This window comes from Podarcis muralis, chromosome 14, assembly GCF_964188315.1.
Source record: "Podarcis muralis chromosome 14, rPodMur119.hap1.1, whole genome shotgun sequence".
NCBI lineage: Eukaryota > Metazoa > Chordata > Lepidosauria > Squamata > Lacertidae > Podarcis > Podarcis muralis.
In genome coordinates, this window is record NC_135668.1 from 44778286 (window position 1) to 44792329 (window position 14044).

The 14044-nt window shown below is 47.9% G+C and overlaps 1 protein-coding gene across 1 annotated transcript in view; it reads left to right on the forward strand.

The window, feature by feature from the left end:
• The window catches only part of TECPR1 (tectonin beta-propeller repeat containing 1), a 41259-nt gene extending 28232 nt beyond the window's left edge, over window positions 1-13027 (forward strand). Inside the window, 6 exon segments of the mRNA XM_028706150.2 lie at window positions 1567-1741; window positions 3378-3513; window positions 4429-4521; window positions 5256-5362; window positions 7272-7391; window positions 9219-13027. Of these exon segments, the coding sequence (XP_028561983.2) occupies window positions 1567-1741; window positions 3378-3513; window positions 4429-4521; window positions 5256-5362; window positions 7272-7391; window positions 9219-9416 (829 nt within the window). The 3' untranslated portion in view covers window positions 9417-13027.
• Window positions 13028-14044: the final 1017 nt, after the last annotated feature.

The window sequence follows — 14044 nt, forward strand, 5'->3', positions numbered from 1 at the left end:
TGTGCATGCCCAGATGCCAAAATTGCGCCTGCGCAGAAGCAATTTCCGGCATCTGGGCATGTGCAGAAGCGATTTCCAGAGCCACAGAAGAGAATACCCGTGCCGCGCTGTGCCGGTTTAGCACAGCGCACGGGGACTTACCAAGCGAGCAGTTCGTGGGCCAGTTAAACAGCTTTTGTGGGCCGCTTCTGGCCCATGGGCCTTAAGTTACCGACCCCTGGACCAGATGCTTATGGGAAGCTTGCAAACTGGACGCGATGAGTGTTCAACAGCACTCCTGCCCCACTTGCAATTCCCAACAACTCCTATTCAGAGTTATAATGGTGAATATAATGGTGAATACGCAGTCTCCCTGATCTCTCTGGTCTTTGTGAGTTTCAGTATGAAGAGACCCCCAGCCCCTGCCCCCTGGACTAGTGTAAGGATTGGGGCCATTGCTCGCCACCGACCTGGCGAAATGCACCTGGCCATCGAGGGCTTTTAAAGTCAACACCAACACGTTGAATTGTGCTCGGATACATACTGGGAGCCAGTGTAGATCCTTTTGGACCGGCCATCTAGTCTCCACTCAACCTCCCCCCCCCCCCAGCCCAATAAAGCAAAGTAAATGTAGGAGGAACGAGTTGGGTACTTTTTTTATTTCCATGCCAAGCTGGAAGGCATCAGTGCCCTGACTATTCTCTCTGCCCTTTGACCTCCCGACCACCACACAACAGTGCTCTTATTAGCTTGGCTTTCTAAGTATCTTCTTGTGCTGAACTGCTGTTCATCCAGGCCCAACATTGCATCATGCTCATTTGGCTAATCGGTAAAACACACATGCCTTCGTTAGCTTCTGTAAACCTACAACTTGAATTGCTGCCCACCGCAGTTTTTGGCCTCCCATTGACTGCAGGTTCAGGTTTTTCTGGCCCCTGAAGCGCCAGTTCCTGGTGTTTAGCAAGGCCCCCTCGGGTCTCAAACCGTTGTATATCCTGCAGCTGCAGATGGGGAAAAGAAGGGGTTGTGAGAGCCAGTGTGGTGTAGTGGTTAAGAGCGGTAGACTCGTAATCTGGGGAACCGGGTTCACGTCTTCGCTCCTCCACATGCAGCTGCTGGGTGACCTTGGGCCAGTCACACTTCTTTGAAGTCTCTCAGCCCCACTCACCTCACAGAGTGTTTGTTGTGGGGGAGGAAGGGAAAGGAGAATGTTAGCCGCTTTGAGACTCCTTAAAAGGGAGTGAAAGGCGGGATATCAAATCCAAACTCTTCTTGTTTGGCCCTCGAAGTTTAGCCATGTTCCCCACCTCAATTCCCTGCATCAGGTTTTGAAAGTGTTTGCACCCTGCCACCCACGATCCTTCTCACAGTGCTTCATAGCATCATAAATGTTCGTGCATTTGTAAGAAATTGATCTTCAGTATTGTCTGCTCTGGCTGGCAGCAGTCCCAATAATTTCAGGCAGAGAGTCTCTCCCAGAGCTACCTGCAGATGCTGGGGATTGAACCTTGGACTTCCTGCGTGCAAGGCAGGTGCTCTGCCATTGCCCTTTTACTCACCGCCTTTCTCTCTCCCTTGCCTTTCCAGGAAATGCAGATACGTCACCAGTGGTCCTTGGCTGGAAGTCCCCCCAATAGCCCTTTGGGACGTTTCCATCATTCCTGAATCTCTGGCTGCTGAGGACGAGTTTGTGGCTCTCTGGGCTATCAGCGACAAGGGAGATGTGCTTTGTCGACTATGCATCACGCCCCAAAACCCAGCTGTGAGCCTTTTACTTTCTCGTGTGTTTGTGCAAACTGAGCACCTGAAATGAATCTAAATAACATCACTTGTGCACTTTGCTAGTTTGTATGCTCTTGGGTGAGCTCCAGTTGCTCAGTCCCTGCTCCTGCCAACCTAGCAGTTCGAAAGCACGTCAAAGTGCAAGTAGATAAATAGGTACCGCTCCGGAGGGAAGGTAAATGGCGTTTCTGTGCGCTGCTCTGGTTCGCCAGAAGCGGCTTAGTCATGCTGGCCACATGACCTGGAAGCTGTACGCCAGCTCCCTTGGCCAGTAAAGCAAGATGAGTGCCACAACCCCAGAGTTTTCCATGCCTGGACCTAATGGTCAGGAGTCCCTTTACCTTTATGCTCTTCGGTAATCAGTTATAAATGTTGTTTTTTTAATGGGGCATGTTAGGGTCAATCTTCATTTAGTTCAGGCCTGGGGGACCTGTGGCCTTCCAGGTGTTAGGATCGCATCATAGAATTTTAGAGTTGGAAAGGGACCATGGGGGTCATCTAAGTCCAACCTTCTGCAATGCAGGAATATTTCGCTCAACATGGGTCTTGAACCCACAACCCTGAGATTAAAAGTTTCATGCTTTTCCAGCTGATCTTGGGCTCCAACTCCCATCAGTCCCAGCCATAACTTCATGCATCTGATAGGTGACTGTAGCCCATAAATGCTTCTACTACCAATAAGGTGGCTACCCCCTTGGAAACTGTGTCAGCTGTGCAAGTTTCACTTCAAACATACCTAGGGGGACCCGTGGAGTTTTATCTTCTTGCTAGCTATCCTAGCTATCTTTCTATTCAAGTACCATTTCTATACTCGGAATGCCACCTCTTTTTTGCCATTGTGTTCCATTTAAATCTAATAGACACGACACAAAAGGAAAGGGGGAAGAGGAGGGCTGATGAAAATCCAGGAGCCAATGCTTAACATTACACAATTGTAGCAATGGCAAGGTGGAACGACCACTGAAGGGAGGCAGTGATGGGATGGGAGGAGCCAAGTGGCAAGTGACCCCCCCCCCACTGAACTTACTAAACAAGGCCTTCCTGTCTTGCCTCTGATGGAGACAGTTCTGGAAAGTGGTGAGGGGTTTGGGGAAAGGAAGGACCCCAGCAGCAGATGGAAGCAGAGCCAACGATGGCCATATCCTTTGTCCCCATTCTCCCACATAGTTTTACAAGGGCAGCACTGAGGCTGAGGAGGAAGCAGAACAGACAGAGCCACCTTCTGGACCCGTTAGAAAGTAGGAAGGCTGAGGTTGGTGAGGCAGTGCCCCATTGCCCTAACTGAGCCCAACCAGGTCAACAAAGGGGGTCTGACTGGGCCCCCTCATCCCCCAGCAGCAGCCTGAGACCACATCTAGCATTGGAGTTTTGAACTTCGGTGCTTGTAGTCAGCCCACCTTGCATCTAGAACCAAATGCGTCTTTGAAGAAGTCCTGTGCATTTTTAGTAGGCCGTTCCAGTCTCAGGACACAGTCATGCAACTTTGCTTGCCCTGGAAATTGCTTTGCAGAAGGATGAAATCCTCTGTTATTGTTACCTGTCTTATAAGTTCAGGAACCACTGAAATTGGGTAGCTAGTGCATTCTCTCTCTTCCCCTCCCCTGCCCCCCAATTAGGGAACATCCTGGCTCCACGTGGGAACAGATCAGCCCTTCGTTTCGGTTTCCATTGGAGCATTTCACCAGGTTTGGGCCGTGGCCCGCGATGGCTCCATCTTCTATCGCGGTTCAGTATCGCCAAAGAAACCTGAAGGTAAGCCTGTGGCCACTGGCCACATGTTTATTTTTTTAGTTAACAAAACTTAACTCCCTGCTTTGATTGAAGTAAAACCTCTTAAGTGGTTTGCAGGAAACATTTAAACCACAGTGGTACCTCGTGTTACGTACCGCCCCCCCTTACGAATGCTGCGGGTTATGCGCTCCGCTGACCCGGAAGTAGATGCCCCTTGTTGCGACCTTTGCCCCGGGATGCGAGCGGAAGTCGCGCTCCGGCAGCGCAGCAGCAGTGGGAGGTGCCATTAGAGAAAGCACGCCTCATGTTATGAGCGGTTTCCTGTTACAAACGGACCTCCGGAATGGATTAAGTACGTAACACGAGGTACCACTGTATTGGCAATGCTAAAACGATTAGAATTTTTTTAAAAAAATATATATATTATTTTATCAATCAAAACAGTTAAGAGCCATTAAAAACATTTGAAGATAATTAAAATTAACAGTAAAAAGAAGAAAGATTGAAGCACGTCAACACCTGCATCCCTGCACCTACAAAATTAGCATGTCCAGGAGAAGAGTTTTAGGCTTGTTTTCCTGTGTGCATGGACCCAGATCACTTTGCCCTCTCTGGAGTGATGTGGATTAGGTCTTGCAGAAGAAGGCGAGCAGATGGACCATGGCAAAAAGGTGAATCCACTCTGGGAGGGGGTCCCACTGGGGGAATCCTGTGCAAGTCCAGATCTAGAGGCACCACTGAGTATGGTGAAGATAACATGTGATAAGCCAAAGTATAGCTGCCCTATTGGAAAAGGGCCAGAACAGGCCCTCTGCTGTGTTGATTCCTGCATGCGGGTGTTTCTGAAGGTTCTGGGTTTTGCATCACTGACTATAAATCATGCTATAATTATTAGTCTTGTTTCATGGCTGTCTGGCTGTCTCTGTCATTGTACAGGTGACTGCTGGTACCATATTCCTTCTCCCCCGAAGCAGAAGATAAAGCAAGTCTCTGTTGGACGAACCTCTGTCTTTGTTGTGGATAAAAATGGTGAGCTGCTTGCTTTCTGTTTCCAGAGGGGTGTAGTCCGCAGTTGTCTTAAATCTGTTGCACCAAAACACAACCAGGAATCTTATGGCACCTTAAAAGATAAGGGAGCAAGAGGAAGTACATGCAAGTCCCATTGTTGGAACTCTCATTATCTGAAATCTCGGTTATCCAAACACAATGAACCCGAATCTTGCTACACGAACAGCTGATTCAGATATCCAGACATTTGGAGTTTGCCACTTTCTTACTCGTTTGTGTTTTGATGGTCATCCTCAACCATTTCGGAGGGAAACCAGGGAGGGAGGGAGAGAAATCAGACAAATCACGGATTAGAAATGTTCCCATCGAAAATAATGGAAATCATCAGCTCATTATGTGAACATTTGCCTAATGATCAATTTCATGGGAGTGCAATTTCATGGGATCTGTGTGTAATTTTGTTCCCAGCCCAGGGAGTGAGAGCCAGGGGTTTCTGCACGCATTGGCTGCCAGTGGGAATTTTCTTGCATGCAGCCAATGTTCGCAAAATGCAGGCTTCTTCTCCCCCTTCCCATCAGTTGATGGGAAGGGGAAAAATAAGACTTTGCCAGCTCAGTGATCAGCACTTCGGGAACCAAAAAAAGTTCACCTCTTCTGCATTACAGGATTGTCTTCCGACTTTTAAAGTATGATGTTCACAAATGCAATAACGGGGCAGATCATCTCATGTCCATGCCAAACTTTTCCTTTTGTAGGTAATCTGTGGTATCGCCAGGGAATCACACCAAGCTACCCTCAAGGCTCCAGCTGGGACCACATTTCAAACAACGTCCGCAAAGTGTCCGTTGGGCCTTTGGACCAGGTCTGAGTGCGCCGTCAATGTATCTCTTTGGAACGATGATTGAAGGGGACACGATAAACTTGTTTTGTAAAGGATTGTTCACTAAGGTTGTTTATTTACCTTAAGGAAAGGGCACAGACCACCCTGGTCTGTGGTGACTAGTCCCTATAGTAAGACAGGGAGGTCCAACAGTAGGTGGCGCCAGAGCCAATGACGGGCAGAGCCAACTCATTCTGGTTTTGCCCCCATCCTCTTCCTTGCTGAGTTCTACAAGGGCAGCACTAAGGAGGATGAAGGTGACAGCCAGGGCCCACCCCCTGGGCTGATACGTAGCCAGGTGGGGGCCAACTGAGAGCAGCCTGAGGTTGGTGGGGCAGTGGCACACTTAATAATAATAAATTTATTATTTATATGCTGACCATCTGACTGGGTTGCCCCAGGCACTCTGGGCGGCTTCCAGCAAAACATAACAACACCATCAAACATTAAAAGATTGCCTATATAGTGGTGCCCCGCAAGACGAATGCCTCACAAGACGAAAAACCCGCTAGACGAAAGGGTTTTCCGTTTTTCGATGCGCTTCGCAAGACGATTTTCCCTATGGGCTTGCTTCGCAAGACGGAAACGTCTTGCAATTTTTTTCGCTTTTCTCCCCCTTTTTCTAAGCTGCTAAGCCTTTAATAGCCGCTAAGCCGCTAATAGCCTTTTAGCTGCTAAGCTGCTAAGCCTTTAAGCCGCTAATAGCCTTTTAGCTGCTAAGCCGCTAATAGCCGCTAAGCCGCTAAGCCTTTAATAGCCGCTAAACCGCTAATAGCGCTAATCCGCTAAGCCGCTAATAGGGTTGCTTCGCAAGACAAAAAAACCGCTAGACGAAGAGACTCGCGGAACGGATTATTTTCGTCTTGCGAGGCACCACTGTACAGGGCTGCCTTCAGATGCCCTCCAAAAGTCAGATAGCTGTTTATTTCCTTGGCATCTGACAGGAGGGTGTTCCACAGGGCAGGTGCCACTACCGAGAAGGCCCTCTGCCTGGTTCCCTGTAACCTCACTTCTTGCAGGGAGGGAACCACCAGACTTAACCCTCATGGACCAGCTTCCACCAATCCTGGCCCAGCCTTTGAGAGAGAGAGAGAGAGAGAGAGAGAGAGAGAGAGAGAGAGAGAGAGAGAAAAGGGGTTTATGGAAAGTTGTAGTGTGGCTCCTTCCACTTCTTTCTGTCGGTTTTTGCAAGTAATAAAGCAAGATTTAATTGCTTGGTGCTTCTCATTCATTCTTCTCTGTTGTGACATTGGAATGGTCCCCATGATCTGATACATCTACATCAGAGTGCATCTGTTTGGTGCCCGCCAGATCTTTTGGACTGCAATTCCCATCAGCTCCAACCAGCATGGAGAGTGGTCAGAAATGAGGGGAGCAGAGGTGGTTTTAGGGTAGGGCGAATGGTCCATTCGGACTGGGCGCCACACTGAAAAATGCTGTAGAATGGAATGAGAGAGGCGAACCTTTGTGTCGCACAGGGCGCTGCTGAAATTTGGGATGGGAGTTGTAGTCCAACAACATCTGGAAGGCCAGAGTTTCCCCATTCCCAGTTTAAAGCCACTTCACATTTTCAACCCAGCCTGAACGGAGATCCATTGCGTTTGCAACATGCGAGTTTTTGTCTTCTCTTTCTGTTTGCATGTTTTGGAAGCTGGCTGCAACTTGCCAACTCCCAAGCTGCAGCCAGAATGAAAAACCTGTCCACATGCATAGCTGACTGCACCTGAGAAGCATGTAAATTGCTACATGGACGTGTCCTCCTTTTGCACAGGGATTTTGGTGATGGGAAAAGCACCCCCCTTGGTTGGTTGTTTTTAGTATTGGTAATCAATAGTGTAGGAAGAAATCACATGGTGTGCGTGGCATCATCAGCCCTATTCCTGTTTTCTAGGTCTGGGTGATAGCTGACAAAGTACAAGGGAGCCATAGCTTGAGCTGTGGAACGGTCTGTCATCGGACGGGAGTCCAGCCAATGGAGCCAAAAGGCCATTCCTGGGACTACGGCATTGGGGTGAGTACCTTCAACGGCACAGGACCACAGTTCCTCAAGGATCGCCTCTCTCCATATGAAGCTACCCAGACCCCGGGATCAACTTCTGAGGCCCTTCTGAGAGCCAGTGTCGTGTAGTGGTTAAGAGCGGTAGATCCGTAATCTGGGGAACCGGGTTCGCGTCTCCACTCCTCCACCTGCAGCTGCTGGGTGACCTTGGGCCAGTCATACTTCTCTGAAGTCTCTCAGCCCCACTCACCTCACAGAGTGTTTGTTGTGAGGGAGGAAGGGAAAGGAGATTGTTAGCCGCTTTGAGACTCCTTAGGGTAGTGATAAAGCGGGATATCAAATCCAAACTCTCTTCTTCTTCTTCTTTGTGTTGCTCCTCCACAAGAGGTCTGGAGGGTGGCAACCCAAGAACCTTTTCTGCAGTGGTTCCCGGTTGGAGAAAGCTCTCCCCAGTGAGGCTCGCCTGGCGCCTTCATTCTACACCTTTAGGCACCAGGCTAAAATGGTCCTGTTCAGCCAGGTCTTTGGTTGATGGACATCCAATGGCCTTTTAAATGTGTTGTGGAAGTGGGGGCGATTGGTTTGTTTCTGTTCTCATTTCTGTTACGGATTTTGCGAGTTTTTTACATTGTAATTTTATGTTGTGATCAGCCCTAAGATCTACAGCAGCGGTCAGCAAACTTTTTCAGACCTTGTGGGGGGGCGGACTATATTTTGAAAAAATAATAAAAATGAACGAATTCCTATGCCCCACAGATTACCCAGAGATGCATTTTAAATAAAAGGACACATCTACTCATGTAAAAACGCGCTGATTCCCGGACCACCCACAGGCTGGATTTAGAAGGCGATTGGGCCGGATCTGGCCCCTGGGCCTTAGTTTGCCTACCCATGATCTACAGGGGCTGTATACTACTACAAATACTACTACTAATAATAATAAAAGACACAAACAGCTGGAATTTGTTAGGGCCTGCTGATTTTCCGGGCACCATTTGGAGAAAATTTGTAAGCAAAGCCGGGTAGAACAGCCACATGTATGGTTGGCAGGTGCCTAGACTGTATACACACACACACATACACACACACACACTATGCCAAGGGTTGCCAGTATGGTGACTACAGGTACACACATGCCCACAAAAACATTCCCCTGGTGTCCGCAGGGTCTTCTCTACGTGCTGAAATTAGGACTGAAAGAATCATTCCATTATAGCAAAAGAGCAGGTTGCTTGACTACAAGTATATATATATATAAATTTTAATGAACTTTCTGTTTTACAATTTAGAATATTCATTTAGACAACCTTAAAATATCAGTGACTTCCCTCCTTCTCTTTCCATGCTTCATTTTGCATAGCATAAATCCCTGCCTATTTTATATAAACTAAACCATTCAGTATTCCCATTATTACTTCCGTCAAAACTAATTTGCACTGTTGAATTTATCTTAATGCTGCCGGCGTTTTCAAGTGTATACAATTCCCCCCCATATATTCAGTAAACATTTTCCAATCTTCTTTAAACGAATGTTCTTCTTTGTTCTCTTATTCTATAAGTTAGATCTGCAAGCTGAGCATATTCCATCACTTTTAAGTTGCCATTCTTCTTTGGTTGGGACTTCGCTCATTTTCCGGATATTTTCCCTGGCTTGTAAATCTGCCCACGGGTCCATTTACAAGACAAAAGGGTGCTGGACTTAAGTGGGCCATTGGTCTTTATCCAGGAAGGCTCTTCTTGTATTCTTAAAGAGGCTTTACTTGTCCATGTCGGGTAGCTGTTGCACAGCAGACTCTTCTCCAAAGATGTGGCTGATTTTTCCCTTTTCTTCTTTGGCAGGGAGGATGGGAGCACATCACAGTAAGAGCGAACGCCATGGAGAGCACCAAGGCCGTAGCCCCGGAAGCCTCTGCAGGGCGTCCCACTGAGCCCAACGAAACTGAAACTGGAGAGAGCGAAGGAAGAGGAGACCCTCCCCAAAACACCGTCTTGGTGGACACGGCTCAGGGCTTGGACCGGCACGCTGTGCAATGTTAATGCGCTCCATTCTCTAGAGACGTGGGTGTAGGATTTTGCTTCCTCTCCACTCACTTCACGCACTCCCAATCAGTGTAAAGTTTCAGTGGATCTGTGCCTGTTTCTGAACACTTTAGTCTTGCCCAGACGGAAGAGGGAGTTGTGTGTTCGTGAAGGCTTAAGGAGTCCAAATCTGCCTAGTTCTGTGGTTGGTTGTAGACCTTTTGTTTATTTCAGTGGGTTTTGGGAGACTATAATAGAAGACCCCCCCCATGCAAGCCCCCCCTTGAAACACTGAGGAGTTTGCACAGCCACAAGCCTCTGCAGATCAGAACCATGGATCCAGGGAATCAAAGCTGGTCCTCTCTGATTGTAGCGGGACTCCAGCTCCATCAGTCAACACAGCCAATGGTTGGTGGTGATGGGAGCTGTAGTCTAACAACAACAAGAGCAGGACAGTCCCAACTTTCCGTCCTTTAGATGCATTGTTCATTAGAACTGGATTTTTCTAAGTGAACCTTTTTTTATGTTTGTTTTTGTGGGAGGGCGTTGTTGTTGGGTCTTTTTTGTAATTAATTTATTCTCTTCATAATATTTATTATGCACAGCACTGCCGAATAGGCTACGATGATGCCAGATCTTCCCAATTAAGCTGAGCCCTTTTTTTAGGCAGCTGCTATGAAAACTGAGACGAATGTAAATAGGACTCGTGACGTCCTGGTTCCCCAACCCCCCTTTCATCAAACCTGTGAAATGATGATCCCACTAATTTCATTGGATCTGCTGTGTGAGGTCAAATTCTTGACCGGTGAGAATCCCTCTCCCTTTTCGGAGGTGATTTGCCGAAACTGAAACTCTTAGGATTAATCCTGTGTAATGTGCTACTGCTTTCTTCTTTCCTTTTGCAGTACCAGTTAGATCTGCTCTAAAATAGTAGCGAAACAATGTTAAGTCAGCAGCACTGGTCAGCAACTGGCTGCCCTGTGTCAGTTGGCGCCCATGAAAAATCACCAGCACATCTTCTAACAACTGCAAGTGGGGCAAGCCAATAGAAAGCACATTGGATGCTCCTGCACCTTACAGCTCCTTGCCACCACTCACCCACGTTAGATAGTGCCAACCTGGCACCCTCCAGATATAGTCCAATAACATATGGAGGTCACCATATTGTTGAAGGCTTGGATGGTGTAACCTGGCTTGTAATTGAGGCAGAGAGCCAAAGCAGCCCGACTCCTTGCCCCTTTTGAATTGCCCTGCCAGCCAATCTAGTTGCTGATCACAATCACTCACCTGTCTTTCGATTTTGGAGGTCAGGCTGGTCTGTAATTGGGGGGTGGAAAGAGGAAGGTATATTACAGGAGTGAGGAACCTGTGGCTCTCCAGCTGTTGCTGAACTACAGCTCACCTTAGCCCCAGCGAGCTTGGCCCAGGGGTGATGGGAGTTGTAGTTCAGCAGCATCTGGTTGGGCCAAAGGTTGGCAACACTTGGTTTACTGCCTTCTTTTTTAAAAGAAAAAAAGGACATTTCCTCGTGTATGCAGTTTAATAAAAGAAAAATGTAGATCAGCTGATAACAGCAAATATCGACACAACTTCACTTCTTAAAGCATTAGTCACTTGCACCAGGTGTGGATAAACTTGGAGCGTTCTTGTTCTTTGCTGCTTATTTTATCTCTAGCTCTTCTCAAGATGCACTTTAAAATTAGACCGTCCTTTTGGGAGAGATAAAAGATGCACGCTTTGTTCCTTGTTTGCTGCTGCAGCAAAGCAGTTCGCAGGAGCCGTTTGGGCATGAACCGTTGCGCTGCCACTCCGTTTAGTCCAGGTTTGATCTTTCGCAGAGCTTGGGAGATTTGTATTGCCACGAGTGAGGGATCTTGCCAGCCGCATAGGGCACCCCACAGAATCATCTACAGTTGCCCCTAGAGCAGAACGTGTTTTACTAATTTCTGCTTGATCCAGACAATCAGTTCCATGTTCTGCTGGGCCCTAAATCGGTGCTGGTAGAAGCCCTCCTAGACTATACCACTTCAGAATGCAGGAGTGGGGTGTATGTGACCAGGATATGTTTTTTTAAAAATGGCACATTTAGAGAGAGAGACAAACCTATATCCTCACTTCCCACGATGGCATTTCTGACATGTTGGAGCCTTTCAAAGCAAACCTACGATTGCCTCCATGCATATGCCAAAGTGGTGCAGTTGAGGCGCAGCTGCGCCATGCAATATTTTTGATGTATGGTTCAACACGGACAGCCCAATCTTGTGTTTGCTGAAAGGGTCTCGTAGGGGCTTCTTCATTAAGGCTTCCTCCAACACGTGTCTGCCCTAGGCTACATGCTGGATGCAAGTCAGAATCGAAAGCAGGAAAATGATCAAAAGTTCACTACTGGGACTTTGCAGGTTGCAACTCTTGAACTTTTTTAGAAAAAACAAACAAACAAGAACTGTGTGGCTAAGAATGTGGAAGGCACAGATTTTTCCCATCACAGAAGCCTCATCGGAGCAACTATTAAAGGCACAGCAGCCTTGATCAGAAAAGGAGCTGTTTGCTGGACATCTGAGCCAGGTGGCCTACAACTCCCATGATCCCTAGCTAGCAGGACCAGTGGCCAGGGATGATGGGAATTGTAGTCTCAAATCATCTGGATGGCCGAGGTTGAGGAAGCCTGGTCTAGAAGAATGTAATAGCTGTGAGAGGTTGATGGGTGGGCATCTGAGTTGAAAACTATGCCTTCCAATTATCTCAGGAGTGGGAAACCTTTCGACCCTGCAGATGTTGCCGAATTGCGACTCCCATCACCCCCTTTGACATGGGCCGTGCTCGTTGGAGCTGATGGGAGTTGTAGTTCAGCAACACAGGGAGCGGAAAAGGTTCCCCGTGCCTGAATTAGCAGTCCAGTGGATTTAAGCTGGTCTAAGGAAAGACCCTCATAGGGACGCGGGTGGCGCTGTGGGTAAAAGCCTCAGCGCCTAGGGCTTGCCGATCGAAAGGCCGGCGGTTCGAATCCCCGCGGCAGGGTGCGCTCCCGTTGTTCGGTCCCAGCGCCTGCCAACCTAGCAGTTCGAAAGCACTCTCGGGTGCAAGTAGATAAATAGGGACCGCTTACTAGCGGGAAGGTAAACGGTGTTTCCGTGTGCGGCTCTGGCTCGCCAGAGCAGCGATGTCACGCTGGCCACGTGACCCAGAAGTGTCTCCGGACAGCGCTGGCCCCCGGCCTCTTGAGTGAGATGGGCGCACAACCCTAGAGTCTGTCAAGACTGGCCCGTACGGGCAGGGGTACCTTTACCTTTTACCTTTTTAAGGAAAGACCTTGGTTTAAGAGAAAGCTGCGTTGCTGAAGGGCCTATTCTGCACCGCAGGAATCCTGGGATTAATTTCATTGACTCCATTGGTCTGAGCCAGGAGAACACTTTGTGAGGGTGAGGTTTACGTTCTGCGTCTTTCTCGGTCCCGTGTGATGGCATGCGGAGAGGGAGCGAAATTGCACTGTGGCATGGTTTTAGAGCAATTCTATATTTGAAGTAAAATCAGTTAATGTCGCATGTCCTTCCATTTTAGAGAGCTTCTATATGTAAACGTATTTGATGCCAAGTAAAAAAAAAAAGCGACGTTTCACAATCAAAGGTGAAGACTGCAGCCTGCCTCTTTCTTTCTCTCGTGTTCTTGTCAACCTTTCCCACTTTGGAGCAGTGTTATTTTTGATAGCCCCCCACTCCAGTTTCGGGTGGGATCCAAAGTTGTTGTTTTTTATGGTGTTGCTTTAGCCCTATGGTGGTTGTTTTTTCGCTCTGCGGTTATAAAGAGATATCTATGGCAATTGCATGAATCTCCAGTTAACATGATGCGTTTAGATCAGCGGTGGGAAACCTCACATGCAGCCCTTGAGACCTCTCCAACTGGCCCTCACAACTCTCCTGAACCCCTCACTACCCCTGCCTTTGCACCCTGAGTGTTTTTGGCCTGGCTTGAACTTTGATAATGCCTCTTGCCTGTGTGGTGGAAGACAGAGAGGGGAGGGTGTTGAAACTGGGCCTACAGTACCGAGACAGAATCTGCCCTCTGCCCATTTTTGCCTCTGGCCCAGTTGCTGGGAATTGATCGATTATTTATGTACAGTGGAACCTCTGTTTTCGAACGTAAGCCGTTCCGGAAGTCCGTTCGACTTCTAAAACATTAAAAAACCAAGGATCAAAGGCCCGTCAGCAAGTTCAATGGGGAAAATTGAGAAACACGCCTTCAACTTCCGAGGCGCATTTGAAAACAGAAGCATTCAGTTCCAGGTTTTCGGCGTTCGGCTTCCGAAACATTAGGCAGCCGGGGCGTTCAAAAACCAAGGTTTGACTGTATTGGATTTATGTATATTCTGCCTTTCTGTCAAGGCATCTAAGGCAGTTTACAGTTTGAAATCAATAGAAACAAAGACCTTATTTTTCCTTGTATAACACGCCCCCAAGTATAAGACGCCCCCTATTTTTGGGCACTCAAAATTAAGAAATTGGGGGGAGATTGCCTCCATGTATAAGACTATCCCCCCCTTTTTTAACATTTTTTAGTAAAAAGTACGCTACATTATATATGAGTGACAGACAGTCACACCTTTCAGGTTCCCCAGAATACAGTCATACCTCGTGTTACAGACGCTTCAG